This window comes from Chiloscyllium plagiosum, chromosome 34 (assembly GCF_004010195.1).
Source record: "Chiloscyllium plagiosum isolate BGI_BamShark_2017 chromosome 34, ASM401019v2, whole genome shotgun sequence".
In the NCBI taxonomy this organism is placed as follows: Eukaryota; Metazoa; Chordata; class Chondrichthyes; order Orectolobiformes; family Hemiscylliidae; genus Chiloscyllium; species Chiloscyllium plagiosum.
Genome location: NC_057743.1, coordinates 37454889 through 37470388, shown reverse-complemented (window position 1 = coordinate 37470388; position 15500 = coordinate 37454889). Strand labels below are relative to the sequence as shown.

Here is a 15500-nt window from a genome sequence, read left to right as displayed (position 1 = left end):
TCAGGTTAATAATGTTCACTGGACTTTAAAGCTTTTGACGTGGCATAGAATTTGTGTTTTGTTTCAGGCTTTCAGTATTTCATCAAATGGACAATATAGGGTTTTGCAAAATACTTACAGTCAGTTACTATAACAAGGTAGGGCTTTCTAGAAAAATAGTTTTTGGATTTTTTCTTGATCAAATATCTGTTCTAACATCTTCACAAAGCTCACTAACAGAATGGTGATTGGTGAAGAATGATTTATGACAGTTCGGCATTGAATACTCTTTCCCATTTGCAAACTTAAAATTTTGCACACAGTGCATACTTGGAAATGCCACAATTAACTCAGCTCATCAGATTCTGTTGGTAACACTGCCAGTTTTAAAATAGCACATCCTCCAACTCACTGTGATCAATGTCACCACAGATCTGTTACTGCAGATTTGGTTGTTTAACAATTGGTTTTTCTGTGCTACTTGTGCAATGCAAAATATAATGCATTAAAAGAAAACAGAATTCTGTTTCCAGCACAATCTCAAAAATAATTCCCACACATTGAATCAATACAGCTTGAGTAGGATCAAAAAAACATATATCATTTGGTAGGGTAACACACAGACAAGACTCAGTAATAGCTCTTCCTATAGTGAGTGGCTGACACACAAACTGCAGTAATGGTCCAGAGGGTTAATGGTTACAACGCAAACTGGCAGAAAAATGAAGAATGTAAAAAATAGTTTCACAAATGAATACATTAAGGTCATTAATGGACTAATGTAAACTAGTTTCATATATGATGCAAGGCTAATATCAAACTGCTCAGAGCTGGCACTCTATAGCTAGACTGCAACACAGTGTTGATGCTATTAAATGCGTCAGCACTGAATTGCCTCAGCTGATATTCCCCTCTTTCTGAAGCTGGCTACAATACAATGACTACTAGAGTTTTGCTAAAAAAAAAACACATTGTCTTGCAATCATCAAGACATTTTCAAGTATGCTGTTGTAAAAGGGAACAACATTTTTATACTGGATGAGAAGAGCATGCTGATTGGCTGGGAAGTGGATAAGTGGTTGACAGGACCGTTCATCTTGAGACAAAGTCAGAAGTCACCCGACACCAGGTTATAGTCCAACAGGTTTATTTGAAATGACAAGCTTTTGGGAAGTGCACAGGCTCAACTGTGCCTGTGCCCTTCCCTCCACTTCACCCAATGAAGGAGCAGTGCTCTGAAAGTTTGTCATTCCAAATAAACCTATTGGACTATAACCTGGCATCGTGTGACTTCTGACTTTATCCATCCCAGTCCAACACCAGCACTCCACATCATATAGAATCATAGAGATGTACAGCATGGAAACAGACCATTCGGTTCAACCCATCCATGCCGACCAGATATCCCAACCCAATCTAGTCCCACCTGCCAGCACCCGGCCCATATCCCTCCAAGCCCTTCCTATTCATATACCCATCCAAATGCCTCTTATCTTGAGACAAACTAACAAAAACATCAAGCCCATCAATCTTGTGCATAATTGTTCAATTGAAGGACCTCATAACAGAAAACCTTTGACCTACAAATACTGTTGACATTTTCCTTGGTAAGAAGTGAGGATTTTTTTTGTCATTTTGCTGCTGAAAGCAGCTTCTCTGATTCATCATGTATGCTCCTCAAAAGGTCACGAACACGGACTTCAAGCGACTGTCACATTTGGGACAGAGAAAGCAGAACAATCAACTGTTAAAATTCACAAAAGTTCAGAGAGCAGAAGTCTTATTAGCGAAAAATTCTGATAATTTTCCCACCGTGTGCAAAATGCTTGATGTCCAGGATTGTACGGTCAAATGCAAAACCTTCAAAAGGAACTGAATTTCCTACAAAAATGACACTTAAATGCAGAGTAAGAACAGAGATAGTCTCTAGAAGGTAAGTGAGACCCAAATCAAACTGCACTGCAGGGTGAAGAAGCTACATAATTTGAGTTAACTGCAGTGACATTTTATATTCATGAAGGATATACACCTCACTGAATTTCACATGTAGACTCACTACATGTCAGCATGAAAATTGACAGTTCTGTTGGCAGAAAAGTAGTTCAATATTTCTACTGTTATTACACCCACTGGAAAATCTGTGCACACTGTGTGGAGATTGAATGAGCAAAGAACTGGCTTCAACCCACCATTAGGGAACTGTTAGCTGCCACAAAGAGTCAAAGCTCATGCAAGACAAATAGCCACCAGCATGAGATACTGGGGTATAGCCAGTGCCAACAAAACCTTCACAAAACCAAGCAGGAATCGATAAAGGGAGAAAATGAGGGCAGTAAAAAGAGTCAAGAGAATAAGTCGTCCCTTCGGTTACACTAGCGTGTTTGCCATTTCACCTTTAAGGCTTCGTTACAACTTGACATTGTTAAGATTGATTCAACAAACATTCCATTGTCTACGTGGAATCATTCTTAACATCAGGGAAAGACTGTATGACAATTACTACTGGCAGCAGATAGCTCACGTTTTTGATACCTGAACTTCACACAGCAGTGGAATAGAGACAGTGTTAAGAGGCCCAAAGTAAACCTTGAACTGGCTTTCAAAAGTTGAAGACAGAGGTACAGGAAAAAAAGGTTTGATATTGTCCTTAACCCTGCTTTTGGGCTTCAGAGGGGAAAAGCAACATTATTTAAATGTCGAGCAAGATCTGCTGATGGATAGTCAGTGGATCATTCCTTACTTTTGTGTCATCTAGGGATACTCAAGCTTCACTGAGACCAGCTTACGCTAAAGGAAGAACATTCAAAAAAGGACTTTCTGGTCTCAATAGCTTAATGCAACCCAGATCGTCGTCTCATTTCACAGTATGTAACTCTGCCAAGGCATACACAACATTCAAATCTGTTGGCTCAGTCCCTGTCAATTTCCTTTCCTGGACAGGTCATAATCTCCATTCACTTTCCCTTCAAGTCTTTAACTGAAATTAGGGGAAAATTCTTTGGGAATAATGAGGTAAACTTTAATTTTGTTACTCTGCCTCCCAATGTGTTGTGTCACAATGCCACCCACAGGATTACACATTCTAGTGAAACGCTATTTGGGAGTGAAAGTGATTTAACTGAAACCTTACACCTGAATCTCGCTCAGGCTGTGCAATAAAAGTCATGCTCATTGGAATACTGATTTTTAAAAACCGACTATGTACTCAAAGATTAACTGTTTAGATACTAATTACATGGTGATCAACTTAACCAGAGCCCAAATGAAAAAGCTACAAGCAATTTGTGTGGTTCTGTAGCATCAAGAGAGTCTGGTCATGAGAATCTGTAAAAAGTATTTGGATGAACACTTGAAATGTTCTAACATTCAAGGTCATGGACCCAAGTGCTGGAAATCGGGGATAGTGTAGATTTGGAGTAATTTTTTTGCCAGTGTAGATTTGATGGGCCAAAGGGCCTCTTTTGTATGGTATGATTCTATGATCCTGTAGGCGGCAGCATTTTAGGAGGATACTTGCTTTTATAAAAGGACCAGCAAATGAGAGAAGGGCCCAATGAGAGAGTTGACTAGGTGATAAAACCTTATGAGAACTGTAAAATTTCACATTTGGTGCTATTTCCAGGGCTCAGAAATAAATCTGTTTGGGGATTTTAGTTGTGGATCTTGTCCACAGAATTCCAAAGTAAGTAAAAATTGATTTGGCATTTCAAGTGCACAAGTACTTGACAGCCCAAGTCGGAATAATAAGCTCATTGCTGCAGTTCCTGATTGCTCTAACTGCCAACTTGGAGTTTGTACAACGAAGCAAACCCCAAACCACTTGCAGATTGTGAATGTAGCAGACACAGCAGTTTTTCTCATCCTCAACAAAAACATAATTGTTTGATAAGAGAGTGCAATGAGGTGGTAAACTACTTCACAACAAAGTAAACTTTTATGTCTAAGTATGTACTGGCTGCCCTCAATTATTTGCTCAATATTCCGGATGCAGTACTGAACAAAAAAGCTGGGCTCATTCCAATCCATTTTTATTCAGATTTTATTCACTAATGGGACGTGGGTGTCGGCTGGCCAGCATTTATTGCCCGGCCCCAGCTGCCTTGGGAAAGTGGTGGCAATCTACCTTCTTGAACCACTGCAGTCCATATGCTGTGGATTAAACCATAGTGTCATGAGGGAGGGAATTCCAGGATTTTGACTCAGCCACACCAAAGGAATAGTGATCTATTTCCAAATCAGGATGGTGAGTAACTTGGAGGGCAACTTACAGAGAGTGGTGTTCCCATTAATCTGCTACCCTTGTCCTTCTGGACAGACATGGTTGTAGGCTTGAAAGATGCTGTCTAAGAATCTTTAATGAATTTCTGCAGTGTATCTTTGGATATTGCACACTGCTGCTAAGGAGTCTCAGTGGTGGAGGGAGTGGATGTTTGTGGATGTGATGCCAGTCAAACAGGCTGCTTTGTCCCAGATGGTGTCAAGCTTCTTGAGTGTTGCTGGAGCTGTCTATCCAGGCATGTGGAGAGAATTCCATCACATTTCTGGCTGGTACCTAGTAGATTGTGGACAGGCTTTGGGGAGTCATGTAGCGAGTTACTTGCTGACGTTTTCCTATCCTCTGACCTACTCTTGTAGCTCCTGTATTTACATAGCTAGTTCAGTTCAGTTTGTGTCAATGGTAACACCCAGGATATTGATAGCAGTAACATCACCGAATGTCAAGGGGCAGGGGTTAGATAGTATCTTATTGGAGATGGTCATGACCTGGCGGTTGCATGACGTGAATGTTGCTTGCCACTTCTTAGCTTAATCCTGGATATTGGTCAAGAATGCGGTGCTGGAAAAGCACAGAAGGTCAGGCAGCATCTGAGGAGCAGGAGAATCGACATTTCAAATAGAAGCCCTTCATTCGGAAGGACTTTTGCCCGAAACATTGATTCTCCTGTTCCTTGGATGCTGCCTGACCTGCTGTGCTTTTCCAGCACCACACTCTCGACTCTAACCACCAGCATCTGCAGTACTCCCTTTGCCCTAATACTGGACATTGTCCAGATTTTGTTGCATTTGCAAGTGGACTGCTTCAGTATCTGAGTTGCAAGTGGTGCTGAACATTTTGCAATCATCAGTAAACATTCCCACTTCGAACATTATGATAGAGAGAATGTCATTGATGAAGCACCTGAAGATTGGGCCCTGAGGAACTCCCGCAGAGATGTCCTGGAGTGGAGATGACTGACCTCCAATGACTGCAACCATCTTCCTATGAGCTAGGTAGGAATCCAACCAGTGGAGAGTTTACTTCTTAATATCCATTTATTCCAGTTTTGTTAGGGGCCCTAGGATCTGTCGAATGCAGCTTTGATGTCAAGCCTCCCTTCTGGAATTTAGAGCTTTTGTCCATGTTTGAACCAAGGCTGAGTGGCCCTGGCAGAACCCAAACTGCATCACTCAGCAGGTGCTGCTTGACAGCACTATTAATGAATCTTCCTTCACTTTACTGATGATTGAGAGGAGGTCAATAATTGCTTGGATTGGATTTGTTCAGCTTTTTGTGCACAGGACATACCTGGGCAATTTTCCACATTGTTGGCTAGATGCCAGTTGTAAATGTACTGGAACAACATGGCTAAGGGAGCAGCAGGTTCTGGAACACAAGTCTTCATTACTATTGCCAGAAAAGTGTCAGGGCCCATAGCCTTTGCACTATCCAGTGCTTCCAACCATTTCTTGACATTACTTGGAATGAATTGAATTGGTTGAAGACTGGCAACTGTGATTGATTAATTAACTGATTTATTGTCACATGTATCAAAGTACAGTGAAACGCTGTTTACAAGTGGTACAGGCAGATCACAGCAAGCAAGGATGTACAGATCAGAGATGGTTAAATAAAAACTTAGAGGCATACAGGTTACACAGGGCATGTGCTAGGTACGGTCAATGTTAGAAAAATCAGCATTATTTGAGGCTAGACAGCTCATTCATCAGTCTAATAACAGCAAGGAAGAAACTGTTCCTGAATCTGCAGGTGCACGTGTTCAGGCTTCTGTACCTTCTGCCTGACAGAAGAGGTTATCGGTGATTACCAGGGTGCGATGGACCTTTGATAATGTTAGCAGCCTTTCCATGGCAGTGAGCTCTGTAATTGGAGACCATGGATGGAAGGTTGGTTTCCGTGATGGTCTGGGCTGTGCACACCACCTTCTGTAGTTTCTTATGGTCCTGGGCAGAGCTGTTGCCATACCAGTCCATTACGGACCCAGATAGTATGCTCTCATTGGTGCATCTGTAGAAGTTGCTGAGGGTCCTTCTGGACATCCCAAAGTTCCTGAGTCGCCTGAGGAAGAGTCATTGTCGTGTCTTCTTGACTGTCACATCTACTTGGGAAGTCCAGGAGTGGTTTCTGGTTATCATCACTCGGAGGACCATGACACTCTCCACCCTCTCAACCTTATCTCTGTTGATGTAGATTGACGTTGACAGAGAGGTTATTATTGCACCACATCATCAAGCCCTCCATCTCCCTTCTGTATTTTGACTCATCGTTGTTAGGTGGTGCTGTAAGCAAACTTGTAGATGGCATTTGTTCCGAATTTGGCAACACAGAGGGAGTACAGTAGGGGACTGAGTTTGCATCCTTGGAGAGGGGGTACTGACTCACTAATCTTGTGGAGCAGCAGACTCGCACCACTGGCTCCCAGGACCGCCCAGATGCAGGAAACCTACAAGGAAACAGGTAAAACGTGCTGGCCTGAAGTTGAAGTTGAAACAACCCAATCCCCGACCCTCCGCAACATACTCCTAGCAAATGTTCAGGCTATCGAAAACAAAGTGGACGAACTCAGATCTATACTTACCTACTAGAGGGAACTGCTGTGCTTCATGGAAGCTTGACTCATCCCTGCCAGTCCTGACTGTGCCCTACAAACTGATGGGTTCTCCATACATCATATGGACCGCATGGCGTCCTTGGGTAAGGTGAAGGGTGGTGGAGTATGTTTTCTGATCAACACTTCTGCTGCTTGGACATAGTAACCCTGGCAAGCCACTGCTCCCTGGACCTAGAATACCTTACAGTAAAATGCTGTCCTTACTATCTGTTACGAGAGTCCACATCTGCCATTCTGACAGCAGTCTACATACTACCCCACATAGATGCGAAGAACAACTCAGATATGACTTACACCACCATAAGCACTAGAGATGAAATTCCCCGAGGCCCAATTCATTGTAGCTGATGACTTCAACCAAGCCAACCTCAAGAGAGTGCTGCCAAAGTACCACCAACACATCTCCTGTCCCACAAGAGGACTGAACAATCTGGACCACTACAACACAACCATCAAAGATGCCTACTGCTCCATCCCCTGCCCACACTTTGGCAAATCACATCATAGTGATGCTGGGGACCACTGGAGGAAGCTGAAATCATTCTGCTTGGCACTTCTGGCGGATGTTTGCTGCGAATGCTCTAGCCTTATTTTGTACACTGATGTAATGATATCTTCCATCGTCGAGGATGGGGGATATCTGTGGAGCCTCTCTCCCTCCAGTCAATTTTTAAAAATTGTCTACCAGCATTCACAAATGGCAGGACAGCAGAGCTTAGATCTGATCTGGTGGTTGTGGGTTTGCTTAGCTCTATCACTTGCTGCTTATGCTGTTTGGTAGCTTCACAACGACACCTCATTTTTAGGTATGCCTGGTGCTGCTCCTGGCATGACTTCCTGCACTTTCCATTAAATCAGGGCTGAAGCCCTAGCTGAATGGTAATGGTTGAGTGGGGGATATGCAGGGCACTGAGGTTGCAGATTGTGCTGGAGTACAATTATATTGGTACTGATGGCCCACAACGCCTCATGGATACCCAGTGTCAAATTGCTAAATCTGTTTGAAGTCTGTCTCATTTAGCACAGTGAAAGTGCCACACAACATGATGGAGGCGGGATTTCATCTCCACAAAGACTGTGTGGTGGTCACTCTTACTGATACTGTTATGGACAGATGCATCTGCAGCTGACAGATTGGTAAGGATGAGGTCAACTATGTTTTTTCCCTTTTGTTGGTTCCCTCACCATCTGCTGCAGACTCAGTCTAGCAGCTATGTCTTTAGGACCCAACCAGCTTGAATCAGTAGAGCTGCTGCCAACCCTCTCTTGAAATCCCCCACCCAGAGTATACCCTTGTCACCCATAATACTTCCTCCAAGTGTGTTCAACATGGAGGAGCACTGATTTATCAGAGGGAGGGAACAGGGGAACACATTAATCACCTGGAGGTTTCCTTGCCCATGTTTAACCTGAAGCCACGAGATTTCAGAGAGTTCATAGTAAATGTCGAGGACTCCCAGAGCAACTCTACACCACTGGACCAATACCTTTGCTGGCTGTTTTTACAGTGATTCCACACTGCACGTACTGTTTAGTTAAGGTATGACAGTACAGTGGTTATGTCACTGAACTAATGATCTTGACACAAGTTAAAATCTAATCTCTTCTCCTTCCCTCGGCAGCTTTGGTATTTAAATTCAATTAACTAAATAAATCAGGAATAAAAAGGTTAATAGTGATTAAATTTTGCACGTCATGTTTTATAATGTTTTTGTGAGGTTCTTTGAAATGTTCCATTAAAGGCACTATATTAAAAACGTTGTTATATTAGTAATGGTGGCCACAGGAAATTGGTTAGTTGTTGTAAAAACCCTTCTGGCTCATCAATGTCCATTAGGGAAGGAAATCTACCATCCTTACCCAATCTAACCTACATGCAATTCTATACCTGCAACAATATGTTTGACTCTTAAACATCCCCTGAAATGGTGGAATGAGCCACTAACTCAGTTGTATTCAATGCAGCAGCTCACTTCAAGGACAATTAGCAATGGGCAATAAATTCTGATCCCGTCAATGACATCCACATCTTGTGAATGAATAAAATTCAAGATATGTCACTGAAGTAATGGATATTACTGCCTCCTGTTACTTGTCTTTTTTTAATGTAGGGGAATAGAATTACTGCATATTAAATGTATCCTGAAATTGGTGAAACTGCAATACAAATGCCGTCACTCTGCACATCAGAAAACAAGGGAGATCAGTCTGTTAAAACCTCATGCTGCATGCATACCAAACCAGAAGAAACAACTGTTCAATGTTGCTGTTTGCTTAATTGGCTCTGAAATTGATTGCAGTATAGCTACAAGCAGGTTTTAGTTTCAAACTGCTTTCCAAGCAGTACTCTGAGGTAGGTGATCATCATCACATACGTCAAAGTAACACAGCCAGAAGCCGATAGCTGTGAGTCATTCAATATATTTAAGGCTGAATTTGATGGATTTTTGACCCATATGGGAGTCAAGGTTATAGTAAACAGGCAAGGATGTGAAATTGAGACCAAGATCAGATCAGCACTGTTAAACTATCATTCATGTCCTATGACTCTACCAACTCTCTCCTCACCTGATTCGTAGGTTCTGAACTCCAATCATTCAGAACTCTATTGTCTACACATTATTTCACAAAGTCCCACTTATCCATAACTCCACCTTAGTTGACTTCTAAGACCTGCTGTATATTTCATCAAAATTCTGCAATCTGCCTACAAAAGATCTTTGAGTCTCAGCTCCTGCCTTTGCAATTTTCCATGCCCTAGCTCTTTAAAATTGCTCTCCATCTCTTCTCCCTCTGTGGTGATTCCATTTCCTCGGGAATTTGGACATTGCCTCAGTCCTCAGGAGTTAGCGCGGGACCCGGTTCTCGGGAGTTGGGACAGTCTCCAGGGCGTGGGGGCATGATGGATGGCTTCGGAGTCGGCGACTTGGTGGGTCCTTTCCTTTCTCCTGGCGGTGATGCTTCAGCTCCATTGGTGGCAATTCGGTGGGTCTTTGCGGTGGCAGTGGGGGGACAGCTTCAACAACGGTGGAGGCTTTGTGAATCTGGTCCTTCCTTTGACAGCATCGTTCCGTAGCCACGTGAAAGCCAGGAGCCGTGAAGGGAATAAAAAATTAACTTTGTCTCAATTATTTCCTTTTATAATTTCTGTATTTAAAATGTTGCCAGATTATGGCAACTTATATACATTTCACTGTATTCTCATAAATACAAGTGACAATAAATTACTATACAATACTTATATGCAGCATCAATCCAGCTCAGGAGACAATGGGCTGATCATCATCTAATGTGACTATAAAGACTGACTTGAGAATGAAAGTCTTTCCATACTTAGCACAAACGAATAGAACTGGCCCAAAGTTGACTGATAATCTTTCCTTGTGCTGGGCTCTGTTTTATGTTTTATGTATGTTTCCTTTAGTCCTCTATTTTTTCCATGTCCTTCCTGACTGCTTGTCTTCAGGATCTCTGATCAATAGCGAGGACTACATTACATCCACTCCAATCCCGGTCAACCCGAGACCCTACTCATAGACATCCTTGTATCCCAGACCTGGGCAATAGCCAACTCACCATTCGAGCACGTCTTCAGAATGCGGCCAGCCTCCATTCATTTCACATGATTCAGCCATGCTAAAGTCGTACATAAAGCTAAAAGCTTGATAATTTAGTAAATAAACTTCACAAAAGGTTACTTAGTGTCAAGCCACCGATTTCAGTGCTGCTTGATCTGTGCAATGATTATGTTTTAGATATAAATATCAGGACACAAGGTGATTTATTTTATGAGATCCAGACCCTCAGTATTTCAAGAATGGGTTAAGTGGCAGGGATGCGTGTCTAGCTGGCCCTGTGCCTACTTACTCCTACTTACGACGCTATGATCATAATTAAGGCGTAGGGAGAATCTTTCCAGTGCAGAGTATTGTTGCTTTCAGTGAGAATAAATATCCAAACAAAATCATCAAACTTTCCACGTGCAGGAGTGAAATCCGTTTTGTTTAGCACATGAATAGGAGATGGATGTACTTACTAGGAGGGTAGATAATGTTGAGATGTGGACTGACAGAGGCTTGAGAAAACCAGAGAAGAAGCAAGCTGACGCCAATCATCCGACTGAGGTTATGATGAGAAACAAATGAGCATATTTACCATATTTACAAAACAGTAATCTCATCTCTATAAACAAAAACTAATTCTTACAAACCTGGTTTCTCAGATTACAAAAATTCCACTTCATAACCTGCCTGTTTGATTTGCTAAGACTGTTGTTCTGAGCTCTTGGAGATGTTTGATAATAACGGGATAATATGATTTCATTGCTGGAACAGTCCCAACTCAAAATAAATACTTTGTCTGCCTTTTGACAGAGAAACCAAGGTCCAGTTCAGATGGTGGTTTGGGTTGTTTGAGATCAGTTACTAGTAAACCTGAAATCCCAGGCTAAAATTGCCTCAAAGTTGGGACATGTCCAAATCAGGATGCTATCCAAGATTTGTCTCATCATGACATTGTTGCTTTAGTCCTGACAAAGTACAGATGCTGTCAGTTGTTGATATATTGAGACAGTGCAGTGTAATGCAGTCACCTTATCCTACACTGAGCTGCATTCAGCTACCTCTCATTGAGGGCTGACATTGATGCAGAGATTCAACATTACATCCAATCAGCAAGTGCTACCGTCGGTTACCAAAGGATGAGAGTCTTCTAAGATGTCTTTCATACTGTTCCTAAGATCCTAGTGTAGAAGGCAGTAACAGTTCTGACCTTCCTATATGGTTCCAGAAGTTACGACTATGTACAAATGCCACCTCAAAACCCTTGAGGAGAATTTTCAACATTGCTTGAGACAGATTTCTTGCATCAGCTAGGAAGACAGGTGTAACATCAGAGTCCTTGAAGCAGCTAACAACAACAGCATTGAGGCCATGATCACCCGAAACCAACTCTACGTGGGCCAGCCATCTGCTTTCGATACCGAGTTGCAACTACCAAAGTCAATCCACTTCACCCAACTCAAGGAACGCACTCAAACAAGAGGACGACAAAGCAAGTGTTTCAAAGACTCCCTGAAGACTTTCTTCAAGATGTCAATGCAGGGGAGACTCTCACTCAGAAGAAACCAATTTAGAGGAAATTCCTATATAAAGAGACAATTCTTTGAGAATGCAAGGTGGCAGAAGAAAGTACAGTAAAAGAACTGCAGCAAGGGACACCAGCGATCTCAAGGCCAAGGACAAATCCCCATCTCCTGGAAACACCTGCCAAGTGTGGTTGGAGATGCAGCTCTATGATCAGGTTCATCAGCCACACAAGGACCCATTGAATCCATGACCAGTGACACGGAGTTTCTGAGGTGGACAATCATACGCGTTAGTGTCTTCCCAGCTGATGCTGTAAATCTGTCTCAAGCAATGTTGAAAATTCTCAAGGTTTTGAGATGGCATTTATATGTAGTCGTAAGTTCCGGAACCATATAGGAGGGTCAGAATCTTGACTGCCTTCTACACAAGGATCTTAGTAACAGTATGGAAAATATCTTAGAAGACTCTCATCCTTAGGTAACCGCTTGCTGATTGGATGTAATGTTGAATCTCTGTATCGATGTCAGCCCTCATCATGCTGACAATGACAATGTAATGTACGTCTGAATAAAGCCAAAAATATGAACAAGGTACAGGTAATAGAAAAATACAGGGTTTTTTTCACATGTCACAACCATTCTTGCATTTGAACCTAGATTCGGAGATACACCACGGCATGAAGGACAGAGAACCTCAAAGATAAACCCAGTACAGCATCTCGTATGATCCCAATTCACTGTTTCTCTGTATCTCAGTGAGAGATATCCACATACAATAGTAAAATAGCTTAAACTACAATGCAATATAATTATGGGGAGACGGTTGTGCAGCAGGCTAGTAATCTAGAGGCCAAACTTGTGGCACTGGAAAAGCACAGCAGGTCAGCCAGCATTTTAGGAGCAGGAGAGTTGAACTTTCAGGCGTATGCCCTTCAACAATAATTGAAAGGCCCAGGCTATTGCTCTGGGCAAATGGATTTGAATTTCAATCATGACAGCTGGTGAAATTCAAACTTAATTAATCTCAGTAATAACAGCCATAAAATTTGCATGGATTGCCATAAATTCCTGGTTCACTTCCCTTTAGGGATAGGGAATCTGCCATCCTTAGAGAGTCTGGCCTACGTGTGACGTGAGTCTCAACTGTGATTGACTTTTACCTGCTCTCTAAAGTAGCCTCACTATTCACTCAGTTCAAGGACAATTATGGACGGACAACAAATCAGGGATGCATACATCTTATTAAAGAACAAAGAGAAATAAAGATTCCTCAACAGAAATCTAGGTGTACCACCAAGTCATCTCATTGCCAGAGGAATTTATAATTATATTAATAGTATGTCAGATAAAACTAGAAAAGCAGAACATATATGGAAACTAATGTATTCAATCATAGGGTTGGTAGCAGGTTCTACATTCAATCGGATTCCAGTCACAAAACAAACTCCACTTGCATTGTTGCTGTTCTCCCTTAATTCTGACCTGTTTCAAGATTTATTCTTCCATGCAGATATCTGCGACAGCCATTTACATAAAATAACACACCGAGCACTTTTGAGTAAACCTACCCTGCTGATTACCTTAAATCCAACCGGAGAAGTTTCACTAATCCACTAATTTCATGCAGGATTATAGCAATAGCTTTTAGTATTTTCATAGTGTAGACTAATTATACAGTGAGCTCTGGGTTTAAATACTGCTGGCATTTATACAAGGCCAGTGTGCAGCTAATTGCACAGTAAAATATCTATGTATGCATTAAAACTCTGAATTCTAGATTTACTTTGTCAACTTTCCAAATATAGATCCCAGTAACAACACTTAAATTGGAACTGCCCTGTTGATGTCACATTGTAATTTGTGGCCCTCTTGTGGGGCAGCGGTAGTGTCCCTACCCCTGGAGTGAAAGGCCCAGGTTCATCTCCCACCAGCTCGAGAGGTGTGTAATAATATCTCAGAACAGGATGATTTGAAACACAGGTTGATAAAGCAAAAATGTAACTGCATCTTTGCCCAGAGGAAGCATTGTAGCACCACTACTGACTTACAGAGACATCTCCAATGTTTTAACAATCCAAGATCTGATATTAAGCTAAAACAGAGGGATACCTCAGAAACAGGTACATATATCCTACGCTGAGAGCAATGGCAGCACGTGCAAAAAAATCCCATTTTTTGGTTTAAACTGAGCTCATTCACTCAGTGCAAGTTAGCATGTAAAACTGCTGATAGAAGTTAAGAAGGTCCCAAAAATATCAACTGTCGTGATTTTGATTTCTGATCCAGCTGGTGACATTTTGCTAACTTAGCTCCGTGCTCCTTTTTCACAAACTGAGTGTAACCTGAGTACAAACAAGGGGTGTATATGTGAAAAATAACATGGTTTGTAAATGGCAAAGCTGACTTGCCACAATTGTGGAATTGTACTCCAACATTAATGTTATGTTCATAGAGTGTGTGAGAAACCCCATAAAGGGAAAACAACCAGATGGCAAACAAAAGGTTTTACAGTTTACTGTAAAAAATAATTTATGAATAATCTGAACATGCCATGTGTAGGTGGAACTTCACTGGATGCTAATCACTGCTTTATATTCATAATTTGCTGATAATGGTACAGTACCTCTAAAGGTGACAGTAAACTCAAAATAGCACACAGTTGCTAAAAGCAGGTATCAAAGCAAGCAGTCTGCCATCCTTCTAAATACAGAGACATAGAAAATAGGAGACGTAGGCCATTCAGCCCTTGGAGCTTGCTCCACCTTTAACACGATCACGGCTGACCATCCAACTCAGTCCCCTGTTCCCAAATTCTCCCCACACCCTTAGGTAACAGATATAAAACATTGCTCCATTATACAACCTAAATGCCAGATCAGTATGCTTTAGAGGCAAATAGCAAGTGAATTGCTCCGTACCAACAATCAGATGCTGGCCTTCCTCAATTTGCTGATTTTGGAACAATTTATTGTCTCTGTCATAAACAGCAGCACGGTGGCACAGTGGTTAACACTGCTGCCTCGCAGCGCCAGAGATCCGGGTTCAATTCCCACCTCAGGCGACTGTGTGTGGAGTTTGCACATTCTCCCCGTGTCTGCGCGGGTTTCCTCCGGGATTCCTCCCACAATCCAAAAATGTGCAGGTTAGGTGAATTGGCCATGCTAAATTGCCCATAGTGTTAGGTGAAGGGGTAAATGCAGGAGAATGGGTCTGGGTGGGTTACGCCTCGGCGGGTCGGTGTGGACCTGTTTTTGTGTGCAGTTCTGGTCTCCAAATTTGAGGAAAGACATTCTGGCTATTGAGGGAGTGCAGCGTAGGTTCACGAGGTCAATTCCTGGGATGGCGGGATCACCTTACGCTGAAAGACTGGAGCGACTGGGCTTGTATACCCTTGAGTTTAGAAGACTGAGAGGGGATCTGATTGAGACATATAAGATTATTAAAGGATTGGACACTCTGGAGGCAGGAAACATGTTTCCACTGATGGGTGAGTGCCGAACCAGAGGACACAGCTTAAAAATACAGGGTAGACCATTTAGGACAGA

The 15500-nt window shown here is 42.2% G+C and overlaps 1 protein-coding gene across 3 annotated transcripts in view; it reads right to left on the bottom strand.

Annotated features, from left to right (window-relative positions):
- Positions 1–5889: 5889 nt before the first annotated feature.
- ctnnbip1 (catenin, beta interacting protein 1) overlaps positions 5890–15500 on the bottom strand; it is a 72175-nt gene continuing 62564 nt past the window's right edge. For all 3 annotated transcript variants that reach the window (XM_043676193.1, XM_043676192.1, XM_043676191.1), the window contains one exon: positions 5890–6701. In XM_043676193.1, the coding sequence (XP_043532128.1) occupies positions 6431–6701 (271 nt within the window). In that variant the 3' untranslated portion in view covers positions 5890–6430. The remainder of the gene's footprint in view (positions 6702–15500) is intronic.